At 42.3% G+C, this 13,704-nt stretch overlaps 1 protein-coding gene across 1 annotated transcript in view; it reads right to left on the bottom strand.

Moving 5' to 3' along the window:
* The window catches only part of TRMT11 (tRNA methyltransferase 11), a 392,197-nt gene that overhangs the window by 250,426 nt on the left and 128,067 nt on the right, over positions 1–13,704 (bottom strand). Inside the window, exons 5-7 of the mRNA XM_078648927.1 lie at positions 3,735–3,827; positions 1,378–1,512; positions 138–294 (exon numbers count right to left, since the gene is read on the bottom strand). Coding sequence (XP_078505053.1) covers positions 138–294; positions 1,378–1,512; positions 3,735–3,827 — 385 coding nt within the window. The remainder of the gene's footprint in view (positions 1–137; positions 295–1,377; positions 1,513–3,734; positions 3,828–13,704) is intronic.

Consider the following 13,704-nt stretch of genomic DNA (forward strand, 5'->3'; position numbering starts at 1 on the left):
TTTCTTTTTGTACAATTACAAGAAAATATAACAATGCATGTTATTAAAAAGTTCATTGTCTCCAAGAGCAATCTAAACAACCATTTTAATAACAATCCTTGAATTGTTACTGTTCTACAATCTGGGGACAAACCTACCTGTTCCGACAAATGGATCATACACCAGATGATTCTCTTTCACCTTTGCATGATTTGCCATAATGAAAGCAAGGCATGCATCCATGCTTGTGTTTCCAATAAAGTGCCTCTTTTTAACACTGTAAGAATTAATAAGCTCTCGCTGTCCGTTAGCAATCTGTATGACAGAGGATTCAAAAGAGAAACGTCTGTTTTTTTCTCTGACAAAACTAGTGCATGGCAAAGGTGTGAGAAGACATTGCTAAAGAATAAATTACGAAATCTTTATTTTTGTTTAATATCATTTGTGAGGAAAAGTCGACGCAAGCAAAATACCAAGTATTTACAAAATGTTTTCAGTAGCATACGGGGTAATGTCTCTAGGACAACTGATTGTCAGCCTTGAGCTTTCCCTGAACAAATCCCTGCTTACAGATGTAAAAGTACAATAGTTTCAACTCAAACAGAAGAAGACTAGAACAACGCACTAATGTAAATTAAAAATGAAGACAGGAGAATATGTATCCTCGTTATATGGAGTTACATAGCAACCATAATTTCAAAACCTGTAAATATTAACGTCAGAGAGATCCTCATCTTCAGAAAGGCCATGGCTAACCAAACACAATAAATGATGTAGCACAATGAATTTCTGTGAGCACAAGCTATCAATTAACTAAGAGCACTGTGCTTTGGAGAAAAATAAAGATTCTCTAGATAACTTTCTCAGCTAAAAGTGAGAAAATGACCCACTTCACTTATAATACCAATTGCAGCGATATTTTATTTTACTATGCTGTCATCTGCTCCAATATAACATGAGCAATTCAGCTTTTGAAGGACACAAAGATCCAGCAGACTCTCTTAATCTGAAGTTGGAGCACATTAATTTTCCCTTTCAATAACTATTACAGGGGTATTTGATTTTAGCATGTAGTAATCAAGCTACTCAGGAGTAGAAGGTATTAGAAGTAGAAGCAGTTTTATTAAATACCACTGGACGTATTTCTCTATGTTTCATCTACTACCCACAACGGCTTATTCATCTTGAAATGTCGTATTCACTTGCTATTTTCTCCAGCATTCAACTGGATGTCTAGCCTCTAGGCCTTACCTAGATCAAGGAAAAACTTAGTACTATACCAAATAATTTTTATTTTTTTTAAATCCATATTTATTATGTAATATATGGCAATATTGTGTCAGATAAATACATCTTTTGAAACCAATGTCTGAAAGATATCCTAGAGGGAGTCCTTACCCATCGGCCAAAGAAGACATCCAGTGGCTGGTCTGGAATATTATTAGGGTCAACGCCATAGTCTTCAAGAAGAAAGAAGATGTGGTCAGCAGTCTTCAAATTTACTTTCCCCTTCAGTGGAAGAAATGCTAAATCCTGTTTTAGATCAAAAAAGATCAACAAGCATCAAACATCACAGAACACATAACTGAATGTAAAATCAATAATAATAAACTAAAAGCAATCTATTGCTGTACAACAACAAAAAGAGAACACTAACGAGAAGGAAGTAAACTTCTAGTATACTATCTCTTCTTCTCTCTCTCTTAATCTCTATCCTTTCCCTTTTCACTCATTTTTATTCTCTTAGCCGGACAGTGGATAGCGGAACAGCCTAACATACATACTGTGTAACAGTATTGTCTACAACACGGCCAGTTTAGGCTGCCACCCTGTAATGACAAAGCATTGACGGATATGTGTAAAAATTCATAAAAATATGTTGAAATTAAAAAGTTATATCACACGTGTAAAAAAAAAATATATATATATATATATATGCATTTGATATACCTTTGTGCAATGGACCTTAAGTCTTGGGATTACTTTCCAACTCACACAGCATCATACCACCCTCAATTACAGACCATCATGAGTAGGCCTCTTAAAAAATCTTGATCTAGTCATCCATGGCTAGTGACACAGAGTCAGGCTCCAGATTAGGCCCAATAAAGAATTATATGAAACAAGGCAAAAAGACAACTGTACAAAACTACACCACTAACATGTTGGTGGCAGGAATATGAACCTGGCCGGCATCAGCTCTGGGCAGCATCCGATCATGTAATATCATTACATATGAATGACAACGTCAGAAAGATGTAGGTTTGTGACAGGTGACTACCTAGAAAGTTTTATAAATTAGGAAGGAGAGGTAAGAAAAGAGTTCCGTGAGGGTGTCCTGCACCAATACTCTACTTATGTAGCATTGACGAATTGTTGTGGTGCCTCTTGGCCCAAAAGAGCACCACATCGAACAGTATAACCAGAGAAGCAGAACAAGACAGAATACTCGTGCCCTTTTATAGGCCAGGTTGTTTTGCTCTTCTCCTGAAAACATCTTTAGATGCAGAGGAGCCGCTGTTGCCTCAAAGAAATAGATTTAAAAGATCCAAATCCATGGCAGTGGTCATCATGGGCATGATACAGACCAAACGAGTGTCTATTCCTTGAAGCAAAACCCAGTTTCTTCAATGGTAAAGTTTAAGAGCTCCACAAAAGCCATGCTCCCTCAGTCCCAAGCCCCTCTTCCTGAAAATTATTAACACAAGCTTATGCTGAATAGATGGAGAAGACACCACACCAATAGAAGCCAAATAAACGGACAATGAAGTGAAGAGTTGGGCTGGTTTCAACACATCAAAGGGCTCTAGATGAGAGCAGAGTGAGGAGTGTGAACAGATGTGTATGCATGTAGTATCTGTATATTCCAAACCTAGACAAAAGCACCAACGAGCTATACAGATTCCTGGAGTGACTGGAGATAAAGCATGACTCTGACTGTGAAGGTGGACTATAACTTCTTCATGATGTCTGGGGCATAGGCAAAATACTTGGGCCTTGCATTGTTGGAACCTAAAAAAGAATAGGATAGGGGTCATTGATAGTCGAGGATAACCCCTGAAAAAACAGATGTTAATATCCAGCCTGGGGCAAAATTATTTAAATCTTTGTAGGTGGAGTCACTGAGGAAAAAGAACTTCAAATTTATGTTAGATCGGATTCATCTTTGTACGATATTAATGAGTTCTTGTATTAACACACCAAAATCCACCTTTCATTCAAGACAATCTATACTAGATTTCTGTTTTACTTCCTAGAGCGCCACATTGCCTCAACTGGCATCTTGTTTTCATCCAGCCAGGCCATCACTGAACATCCAAATGTGTGCTTTGACCACTGCCCACTAGTTATTACTGCTACGTTGTGCTCCTCTGACTGACAGTTGCAATGCCCTGGCAACACAATAGAAGCAAGCAACACAAGCTGCAGCAATAATTCCAAGGATGCTTCAGTGTTTTTATTATGTATATCTGGCCAATTCATTTCCCCAGTAGACATGCTGGGGCAAGGACCATGCCCTGCCTTAAACTCAGATTTGTAGGAAAAGATGGCAAGGAGGAACACTGAGCAATCCACATTATGAGAAGCAGGTACATCTGCACCTGCATGTGTAGTTCACAGCTGCCGTGATTTACTCTCACTGCCCACATAAATTTCCACACAGGCCAGGAGTCTTAAAGAGCACACATGAAACAAGAACACAACAGAAGTCAAACGAGAAATTCAACAAAGAGGAAGAAATCAAATACACTTACTTCTATCTTTGAAATCTTTTCACTCTGGGTCAGTGTTTTGTTAAATGTATGGATATTTATTTTATATGTAGAATCATGTTGTACATATGGCGCCTGAAGGAAAAGTAAAAACTTGTATTTGATTTGAAAATCATACTTAATCTGACAAAGAATAAGCATAGCAACACAACACCTTAACAGCTATCACTACATCATCACTGATAAATCTACATTATCTACTTAGTAAGTATCGCTAAATGTAAGAAGCATCTATGCATTTCCTCTCACAATTTCACTCACACAATTTTTGTAAGGAAAAGATAGATGTGGGCAAATGCAACGGTTGATAATATGTGATGCAAAATGTTGATTGTCAAAACCAAGACACACAACAGCAGACTAAGGTTTAGCACATCAACTTCCTCTGTTTCGTGAGTTTGTTGTGGTGCAACCACTCTCCACATCCGCTGCCAAGGATGTCTGTTATACAAAGAATATACAAAAGAATCGAGAGGTGCACTCAATACTGTAATTAGCAAGAAAAGTTCATAGAGTTTGTGAATCTTCTGTTCCTTCTTTATTGATTTCTTTCTTTTTAGAATACAGAGGCACAGCCAACGCGTTTCATTCCCTTTCGTGCCTTGGGAATTTCGTCAGGGCTAAAGTAACATCATTTTTGAAACAAATAGAGGAGTATCCCCTGCAGATAATAGGGTCAATAGTCTGGAGGGTAGATTTAATGGCATAAAAGGAAAAAATGTCCTTTTCTTTAAAACCCCTCACTCACCAGCCTGGCGGTGACATGCTTCATCATCGGGGTCCATCCTGGTGGCCTAGCGTCACCAGGGTGTGCTACGACACCTGAACTACAGTGGAGCGGGTTGTGACTGTAGGTGCAAAAAGAAATTATGTTAAAAATTGTCCTGGTTTAACTCAAAAATGACTTTATTATAGAGTAACTGAACAATGTTAAAAATAATAGTGAGATGGTAGTAGGCAAGTTACGACCGACTCATCTCTATATGTGTTGGTGTGCATTGGTCGACATGTTTCTACCAAAGGGACAGTGCCCGGTTTCTTCAGGACCAAAAAACAGGTGGACGGGAGGTGTGGGCCCCCTAAAAGGCTCACCCTACCCTGATCCCATGTTGAACCCACCGGCAAATTGCTCGGGGTGTGTGTGCTCAGCTAAATAAGTGAGCAGGCAAGAGAAAAAAGAGACCTGTGGAGAAAAAGGGATAAAAGCAGGTTTCAATTGTGAACATATTTACTCTCCTGTTACGTCGTGGAGTGTCTCTATTTAGTGAAATATCATGCCATATAGATATCATGTTAACCCTCCGGGTGAGATAAAGTGGCATCCAAAGATGCTGAGCATAATCGAATCATCAATATGTGCGTGCATCGCTGCATGCGTTATGCTTGTCATGGTTATATGTCACCTAGGCGGCGTGCTTATCCGCTGGTAATTAACACAGCAATCGGGGTGATGGGGCTGTGCTTTGGTCAGACTAAACACCTTGGTGCGCGTAGTAAATAGTGGCTATAAGAAAATGGTGCTATGGTAGCGTGCGCTTTAATCATATTTAATCGTTCTGTTTCGTGAAATTGACCGTAACAATGAACATACAAGACTGACATACATTTAACATTTAGAAGTACACATGGGCATGGTGGCGTGAGTTCAGGCTTACTTAATTGAGAGCTCTGATGTGCTTCATCGGGCAGGGCGTAGGCTCTTCGCAACAGATGAACACATTCTGCAATTGCGGAATATATAGGAAAAAGGTTTGAGCGTGTGGCCCGGGTAGCGGAAAGAGAGGCGCAAGGGAGAAGCCGTTCCGAGTGGGAGTCTCGGATGGTTCAGCGCGTCCGCTAGGAGGGGTATGGATTACTTACAGTTTTCCGGCGTAGCGATTAGCTAGAGACCTACTGCCATGGTTCCCTGCTCGGCTAGTAGAGCCGTTCGCTGCAAGTTGTAATTGTAGGCGTCGGCCGCTTCCGGGGTGGGCGCGGCCGAGCGCACGTCTGGGGGCGTGGTCACGTGAGCACGCGTGATGACGCTGCTGTGTGCTTGGGTCCTGGCACACCCCTTCAGGAGGTAAACAATCACTCGTGTGAGCGTAGGTGAAGGCGCACATGGGGTGTTGGAACAAAGGAGCAGCTGCCCTCTAAGGGCAGGGGTGAAAAATAGAACTGGCTGACAGGCAGTGCCCGTTAGGGAGATGGCGCGAAGGTCTGAGGGCATAGAAAATTACCAAATCGGTGCATGTAGCATTAGGGATGTTAAAATAAAGTTTTCAAGTTGGTGCATGTTGCACTAGGGATGTTAAAATAAAGTTTTCGCCCAGTTCTATCAGGGAAAAGAAAGGGCTGGCAGGTAGTGCCGCTATGGAATAGGGGCAGTGTCATGGCCCATGTTACAAGGGAGAGAGAGTGTGTCTCAGCTTGGCAGACTCAGAGTCTTGGGGTTTGGAGCCTATCTCAGGGTCGTAGTAGGTTAACAGGTGGGAAGAATTATGCGTACTTTGGAGCACTGGGAGCTCGTAACAGTTATTTCAGGACGGTGGCCCACGGAATATTATCGTTAAGGCCCGTCTTGTGGCTAGAAAGTCTGTAGATCCAACGCTGTTCCTTCTCAAACAGTCGTGCTTGCACATTGGGACCTGGTTGGATTTGTTCGATGACAGTCCATCGCATGTCATTAGGGGTATGGTGTGCCGTCAGAAAATGGTCCGTTAATCTGGTGTTATTCTTCTTGCATCTCACTGTGCTTCGATGTTCTGATATGCGCAGTTTCACTTTCCGGGTTGTCATTCCTATGTAAGGAATCCCACAGGTGCATCTGATCAAGTATATAACATTTGTACTGTTACAGTTTGTGTGTGATCTCTGTACCCATGTTTTTCCTGGTTCGAGATCCAGGGTTTTTGTGTTGGCAGTAAGGTGGCAGACGCTACAGTCCCCGCATCTGGAATGTCCGGTAACTGGTGGGAGGCCCCATATTGCAGTGATAGTAGGGTTCGTGTCGTTGGCTGTAGTTCTTGGCCGGGTGTTGACCAAGCTGTCTTTCAGGCTGCGCGCCTTTTTGTACGAAAACAAGGGTTTTTCCCAATTGAATTTGCCAGTGCAGAGTATAGACCAGTGTTTTCGTATGCTTTTACTCACTTGATTTGATGCTGCATTATATGTTGTGACACATGTGAGTGGAATGTTTTCCATATTTCTGGGTGTGTCCTCGAGTAAAGCTTCTCGCGGTTGGTTCCTGGCTCGTTTCTGACATTTGTTGATGATTGTCTGGGGGTAGCCTCGATTGGCGAGTTTGATAGTGAGATCTTGCGCCTGTTTCTTGTAATCAGATATTTTGCTGCAGTTCCTTCTTAGTCGCAAGTACTGTCCATAGGGTAAGTTTTCCCTGAGTGGGCGAGGATGGAAACTGTCAAATCTCAGGAGGTTATTTTTCGCAGTTGGCTTGAAATGTGTTTTGGTTATCAAGCTCTCATTTTCTTTTTGGATTACTATGTCCAGGAAGACCATCTTGTTAGTGTCTATACTGTGTGTGAATCGTAAGTTTGGATCACAGGTGTTCAGCCAAGTGATGAATGACATTAGTGTCTCTCGTGGCCCTTGCCATATGGTGAAGACATCGTCTATGTATCGCCGCCAGAATTTTATGTGAGAACCGAAGGGATTGTTCACTGACAGGACGAATTTCTTCTCGAAATCGTAGACGTAGAGCCCCGCTACGCTGGGGGCAAAAACACTGCCCATGGAAGTCCCCCCTGTTTGGAGGTACAGGGTGCCCTGGTATTCGAAAAAGTTCCTTTTTAGGGCCAGGGTTGCGCAGTTGACAATGAATTCCCTGGGAGTGCGATAGTTCCACTCACAGTTGCCAAGTGTTTGTCTCAGTACCTCAATTGTTGCATCTTGTGGAATGTTAGTATAGAGACTTTCTATGTCAAGGCTAACCAAAATGTAGTCTTCTTCGACTTTGATGTTTTCTAAAAGGGTCAATAGGCTTTTAGTGTCCCTTAGGTATGTACTAGTGCCTTGTACGATTGTTTTCAAAAAGAAGTCGCAGTATCTGGACAGTGGTTCTAGCAACGATCCAATTCCTGATACGATCGGCCTTCCTGGTGGTGGGAGTTTGCCTTTGTGCATCTTGGGCACCACATAGAAATATGGGATCTTGCCCTCCGTCGTGGTCAGGTAGTCGGCTTCTTGTTTCGAGATGTCTCCAGCGGTCTCTGCTGTTTCTACCATATTGGTAATTTCAATGCGTAGATCCTCAGTCGGGTCCACTGGTAGGATTTGATAATTGCTGATGTCACTTAGTAGGCGTTTACACTCTGTATCATAGTCATTTGCGTTCATGACCACTAGGCCTCCGCCTTTGTCAGCTGGTTTGATAACGATGTTGTTATCGTTCGTCAAATTTGATAGTGCTTGGTTCTCAGCCCTACTGTTGTTCTTAAATTGAGCATTTTGTGTGAGAGCTTCAATGTCATTGAACACAGCCTGTTCAAAGGTGCTGATTTCCACCGGGATACAGTGTGGGGGTGGTATGAAGGTTGATCTCGGTCTAAGACCAGTCTCGTTGGTGGTTTCATTAGGTTCAACCGGGGTGTTTCTCTCAAAGAAAGCTTTGAGTTTGAGTTTGTGGAAGAAGCCTGCTAGTTCACAATGTAACTTGAACTTGTCAAGAGCTGCCGTAGGCACAAATCCTAGTCCCTTGTTAAGGACCTCAGTTTCTGTGGTGGTTAGTGTACGTGAGGATAAGTTAGTCACTAACTCGTCACATTGCTGGGGCCTGCGTTGTTCGCTGCCGACTTGCTCCTGGTGATGCTGCCCGTTGTGTCTTCCTCCTCCCAGTGTACATTGTTCCCTCGTTTGTTACGTCCTCTTCCGCGCCTGCCTCTGTTCTGAAAAGGAGGACGGAATTGGTTTTGTGGAAAAGGGAATTGTTGGAAGGGCGGTTGCCATCCGTACATGGGGAATTGTGGTGGTTGCTGGAAGGGGTTCATTTGGGGATGCTGAAAAGGATGTTGCATAGGGTGATTGTACTGTGGCCACTGGTAGTGCCCTCTGTATGTCCCTTGCTGTCTTTGTCGTGGCGTTCCATTGTTGGATCCCGCACTGCTGTTGGAGCTGTTGGAGTTGTTGCTTGATGCATCAGAGTCCTGTTCTGTGGTTACAGTTGCTTTGTACTCTGGATCAGAATAGGGGTAAACCTTCACAAACGAGAATTTCTTCAGATCTTTTTGAAATTTTTGTACCTTCTGTTGTGTGAGGTTTTCCCGATACTCGTTTATTTCTTTGTTCAGATCATCCAATTTTTTCTTGTAGCCAGTGATTGTGGCTTTTATTTGGCTTTCTGTTAATTGGATCTCGATCTGAATTTTTTCGGATAGACGCACGGCTGTTTTTAGGATTAGTATAATCCAATCGTGCGTGCAGTGCCACGCAATATGGGCCCAGTCTTTTCTAAATTCAGCATCGTCCAGGAAGATCCGTGGGGCGTTGGTAACTAGTAAGCCCTTTGGGGCTATGCTGTTTGTGAAGTACTCCTTCAAGATCGTGCCATGTAGGATGGTTCTAATTCGGTTCCGCTTCATCTCCGTAAGCTTCTCCCAATCAGATGTTTGGGAGATGGTATTGCTGATGTTTGCGTCAGCAAAAACACTGAGATCACCCATGATTGAGTCTATTTCTTCCGAAGAATAAGTTAAGCCAGGATTCTCAGCCATGGTATCGGTGGTGTGTACTTAGTGGATTTTACGGGTATAAAATACACTCTCGCAGCTGTGCGCTGCCAGGAAATGTGATAATCAAAGGAGAGAGTAAGGGTTTGTCCACAAACATCCAGTTATGGACCAGGATTACTCCTATTCCCCTTGGGCGAGTATTTTTGAAACAAATAGAGGAGTATCCCCTGCAGATAATAGGGTCAATAGTCTGGAGGGTAGATTTAATGGCATAAAAGGAAAAAATTTCCTTTTCTTTAAAACCCCTCACTCACCAGCCTGGCGGTGACATGCTTCATCATCGGGGTCCATCCTGGTGGCCTAGCGTCACCAGGGTGTGCTACGACACCTGAACTACAGTGGAGCGGGTTGTGACTGTAGGTGCAAAAAGAAATTATGTTAAAAATTGTCCTGGTTTAACTCAAAAATGACTTTATTATAGAGTAACTGAACAATGTTAAAAATAATAGTGAGATGGTAGTAGGCAAGTTACGACCGACTCATCTCTATATGTGTTGGTGTGCATTGGTCGACATGTTTCTACCAAAGGGACAGTGCCCGGTTTCTTCAGGACCAAAAAACAGGTGGACGGGAGGTGTGGGCCCCCTAAAAGGCTCACCCTACCCTGATCCCCTGTTGAACCCACCGGCAAATTGCTCGGGGTGTGTGTGCTCAGCTAAATAAGTGAGCAGGCAAGAAAAATGGTAATCCAATTATAGTTATCCAACTTTCAAAGTTTATTTAAACAAGAAAATGTCTTAATTTGTCGACATGTAAAGATGATGTTATTCCACATCAGGTTCAAATGATGATACATATTTTAACACACATCCCGATGCATTTCGGGCGGAGCCCTTCGTCAGGGGATTACTCTACAAAAAAAGCAACAAAACCAAGCTATAATGTAATGTCACGTCCAAGGTACAAAAATTCAAAATGCTACCGTATCATTCACTAAAACATAAAATAAACATGCAAAACTGCGTGAACAAGTAATAGTCGTCCTGAATGCAAAAATAGTGCCTTAAATAGAAAAAAAATCCACCAAAATCAACATGCGTCGTGCACAGTATTTATATTGGTAACCAGCAACAAAAACCCGAGAAGTACCCGAAGAGTGAGAAAAGTATAGGATGATTCACCCGTGTGTTCTAAATATAAGTCAAAGCGGTAAACGGTGAAAAACGGTTAAAGATTAACTCATGCGATGAAAGAGCGGTGCAACCAGTAATTGAGTCCCAAGGAGGGTACTTACGTTTGTGTGCTTATGTGTGGACCCCGCGGAGTTCCACAGGAAAGGATCAACCGCGGGGACGGAAACAAACCAAAATAAAGGCAAAGCCGGGTGTATCAACATAAAAAACGGACTAAGTCACCGAAGGTGAAAAGGTGCACATGTATTCAAGCGCCATGTTTAAACGGTAAAAAATCAGAGAGCAGGTTGAGAAAGTGAATGAACACACTAATCAGTATGTACAGTAAAGCATAAAGAGATAGAAAATAAAGGGAAGAAAACGGGGAGGAATAAAACGGAGAGGAATAAAAGAAATTACAAAGTGGGAAATTCAAGGGCATAGAAATATAAAATAAGAAACAGTATTAATAGAACAAGCATGATGCATTATAAATAGCAAAGAAATTCAATACGGTCATTGAGCCCATGGGGGACCATCGTGGACAGAAAACGGATCCAAAAGTTCTCTCGTTTTAGTAAGGTATTCCTATTGTTCAACGTGATTTCAACTTGTTCCAGTATCTGAAATTTGAGTTGTGCAACAGTGTGTCTATTCTCCAGAAAATGGGTAGCAACGGTAGATTTAAGATTCTGTGTCCGAATGTTGCTCTTGTGTTCTAAGATCCTCACACGGATCTTCCTCTCAGTGTGGCCAACATAACACTTGCCGCAAGGACATTTAAGAACATATATGACATTCATGCTGTTACATGTGGCATTTACCTTGAGTTTAATGGGATTACCTTTCATCGGGTGGTTGATGGTGTTACCAAGGATACAATTATTGCAATTACTGCATTTGAAGCAGGGTCTAAGGCCCGTGTAGACAGTATTCTTTTTGGTTCCACTAGGTTGGCTGAGAATTTCCTTAAGGTTCCTGCCTCTGGAAAATGCAAACATGGGCGGTTGGTCAAATAAACCCTTAAAATCAGGTTCAAGGGACAAGATACTCCAATGTTTGCGAATGATTTGTTGGAAAAGGTGCGAAGTCTTAGAGTATTTCGATACCACGACCATCCGATCAGTCGGAGTTTTGACCTTGGGTTGCAGGAGAAAAGATCTCGTACACTTCTCGCTCCTTTCGGCTGCCAAATCCAGTATAGGAGTAGGATATCCGCGTGCTCTAAGTCTTTCCAGGACAATCTTGATCTGTTTTTTGCATTCATCGTCTTTCGACACAATTCTTTTTATCCTGAGAATTTGTGCATACGGTAAATTGTTCTTCAATCCAACACGGTGGAAACTTTGGTAGTGTAAGGTAGAATTTCTGTCCGTGGGCTTACGGAAAATGGTAGTAGACCATTCTCCCAATTCTCTCATGATTTTAACGTCCAAGTAATGGACACATTGCTCACTATGATCCCATGTGAATTGTATCCGCTGGTTAAAAGTATTCCAGGTAGTCAAGAAGGTCATGAGAGTTTCGGTAGTACCTTCCCAAAGTAAAAAAATGTCATCAATATAACGCAGGTATAACCTGCCATGTTCCTGCCAGCTGCTGTGGCTTAAAATATGTTGTGACTCAAAGATCCTCATGTAGATGTTTGCGTAGCAAGGAGCAGCCGAATTTCCCATGGCTGTGCCATTTAGTTGTAAGAACCATTTGTCAAAGATCGTAAAATAACTGTGGTATAAAGTAAACATGGTGAGTTCCATCAGAAAGACTTTCAGATCTTGATCCAGATCCGATTGGGCCAATACATGTTCAATGGCTTCAATACCTCCATCATGGGGGATGGAGGTGTACAAAGAACAAACGTCCACAGTGCACATGATCAATTGGGTGTTTCTCAATTCATTCATGATAGGATCAATTTTGAGTAGGAAGTCTGTAGTATCCTTTACATGTGATGCTGTTGTAAGTACAATAGGTTGCAAATATTTGTCCAAAAACTTGCCCACATTTTGGTGGATACTACCAATCGTCGACACGATGGGACGAAATGGCGGGTTGGTCGGATGTTTGTGCATTTTTGGTAGCATGTACAAGGTAGGAGCTCTCGGGTTAATGGGTGTCAAATATCTTCTGGTTCTGTCAGTGATAGTACCGCTTTCAAATGCATTGGTGATGATCTTAATAAGATTGTCAGTGTATTCCCTGGTCGGGTCTCCAGGTAGGATGTCATAAGTATTAGAATCACTAATATGTGCTTGGACCTGCTGTTCATAAAAAGTGGTGTCCATGATGACCAGGGCACCACCTTTGTCAGCGTTTTGACAAGTGATGTTAGGATTGTCCGCCAATTTTTGTAAGATATTTCTCTCTTTACGGGTGAGATTCCCATGTCTCTCCGGTTGTGTGAAAGGTAATTTCAGAATGTCTTGTTTCACCAAGTTCTCAAAAGCATCAATACTTTTGTGGCTTTGAGGTGCCACAAAATTGCTGTGAGGTCGTAGTCCTCGAAGCATATCTTCTTCCTGAATAGTGGTGGGGCTAATGTTCTTAAAGTAGTGTTTCAATCGAATGTTGCGTACCAACTTAAAAGCACTCACTTCGAGTTCCAGTGTGTTGGTTCTAGTGGTTGGGACGAATGATAACCCCTTTTGTAAAGTGTTGATATCTTCGGTAGACAGTATAGTAGAGGAGATGTTAATCACCAAGTTATCCATTTTATTTACCGTCTTGTTTTCGGTTTTTTGCCCTTGGTTGTTGGAGGAGTTTTTTCTGTTTCCTCGGCGGGTTTTTCCCTTCCGGGATCTTTTTGTTGATCTGGTCCAGAATCTAAAAAATGAACCGCAGGTTCAGTTGAGGGCCCAGGCATCTGTGATTCGACATCAGTTCGAACGGTAGTCGGTCGTTGTCTTGATTCTTCTTCAGAAGAAGACGTTTCGTTAGCCGAGAATGGGTTATAAGGTTTGTTAGGTCGTCGGCGGGCGTACACCTCTGCCCAGGTGTACACCTCGCCGAGCTTGTAATCGATTGTGTCTCTTTTGAATTTTCTTAATTTGCGTTCCTGTGTTTCCCGAGCATGCTTATCTAGTTGAATGTTCACATCCTCCAACATCTTTTTAA

Source organism: Lissotriton helveticus, chromosome 6 (genome assembly GCF_964261635.1).
Source record: "Lissotriton helveticus chromosome 6, aLisHel1.1, whole genome shotgun sequence".
Lineage (NCBI taxonomy): Eukaryota > Metazoa > Chordata > Amphibia > Caudata > Salamandridae > Lissotriton > Lissotriton helveticus.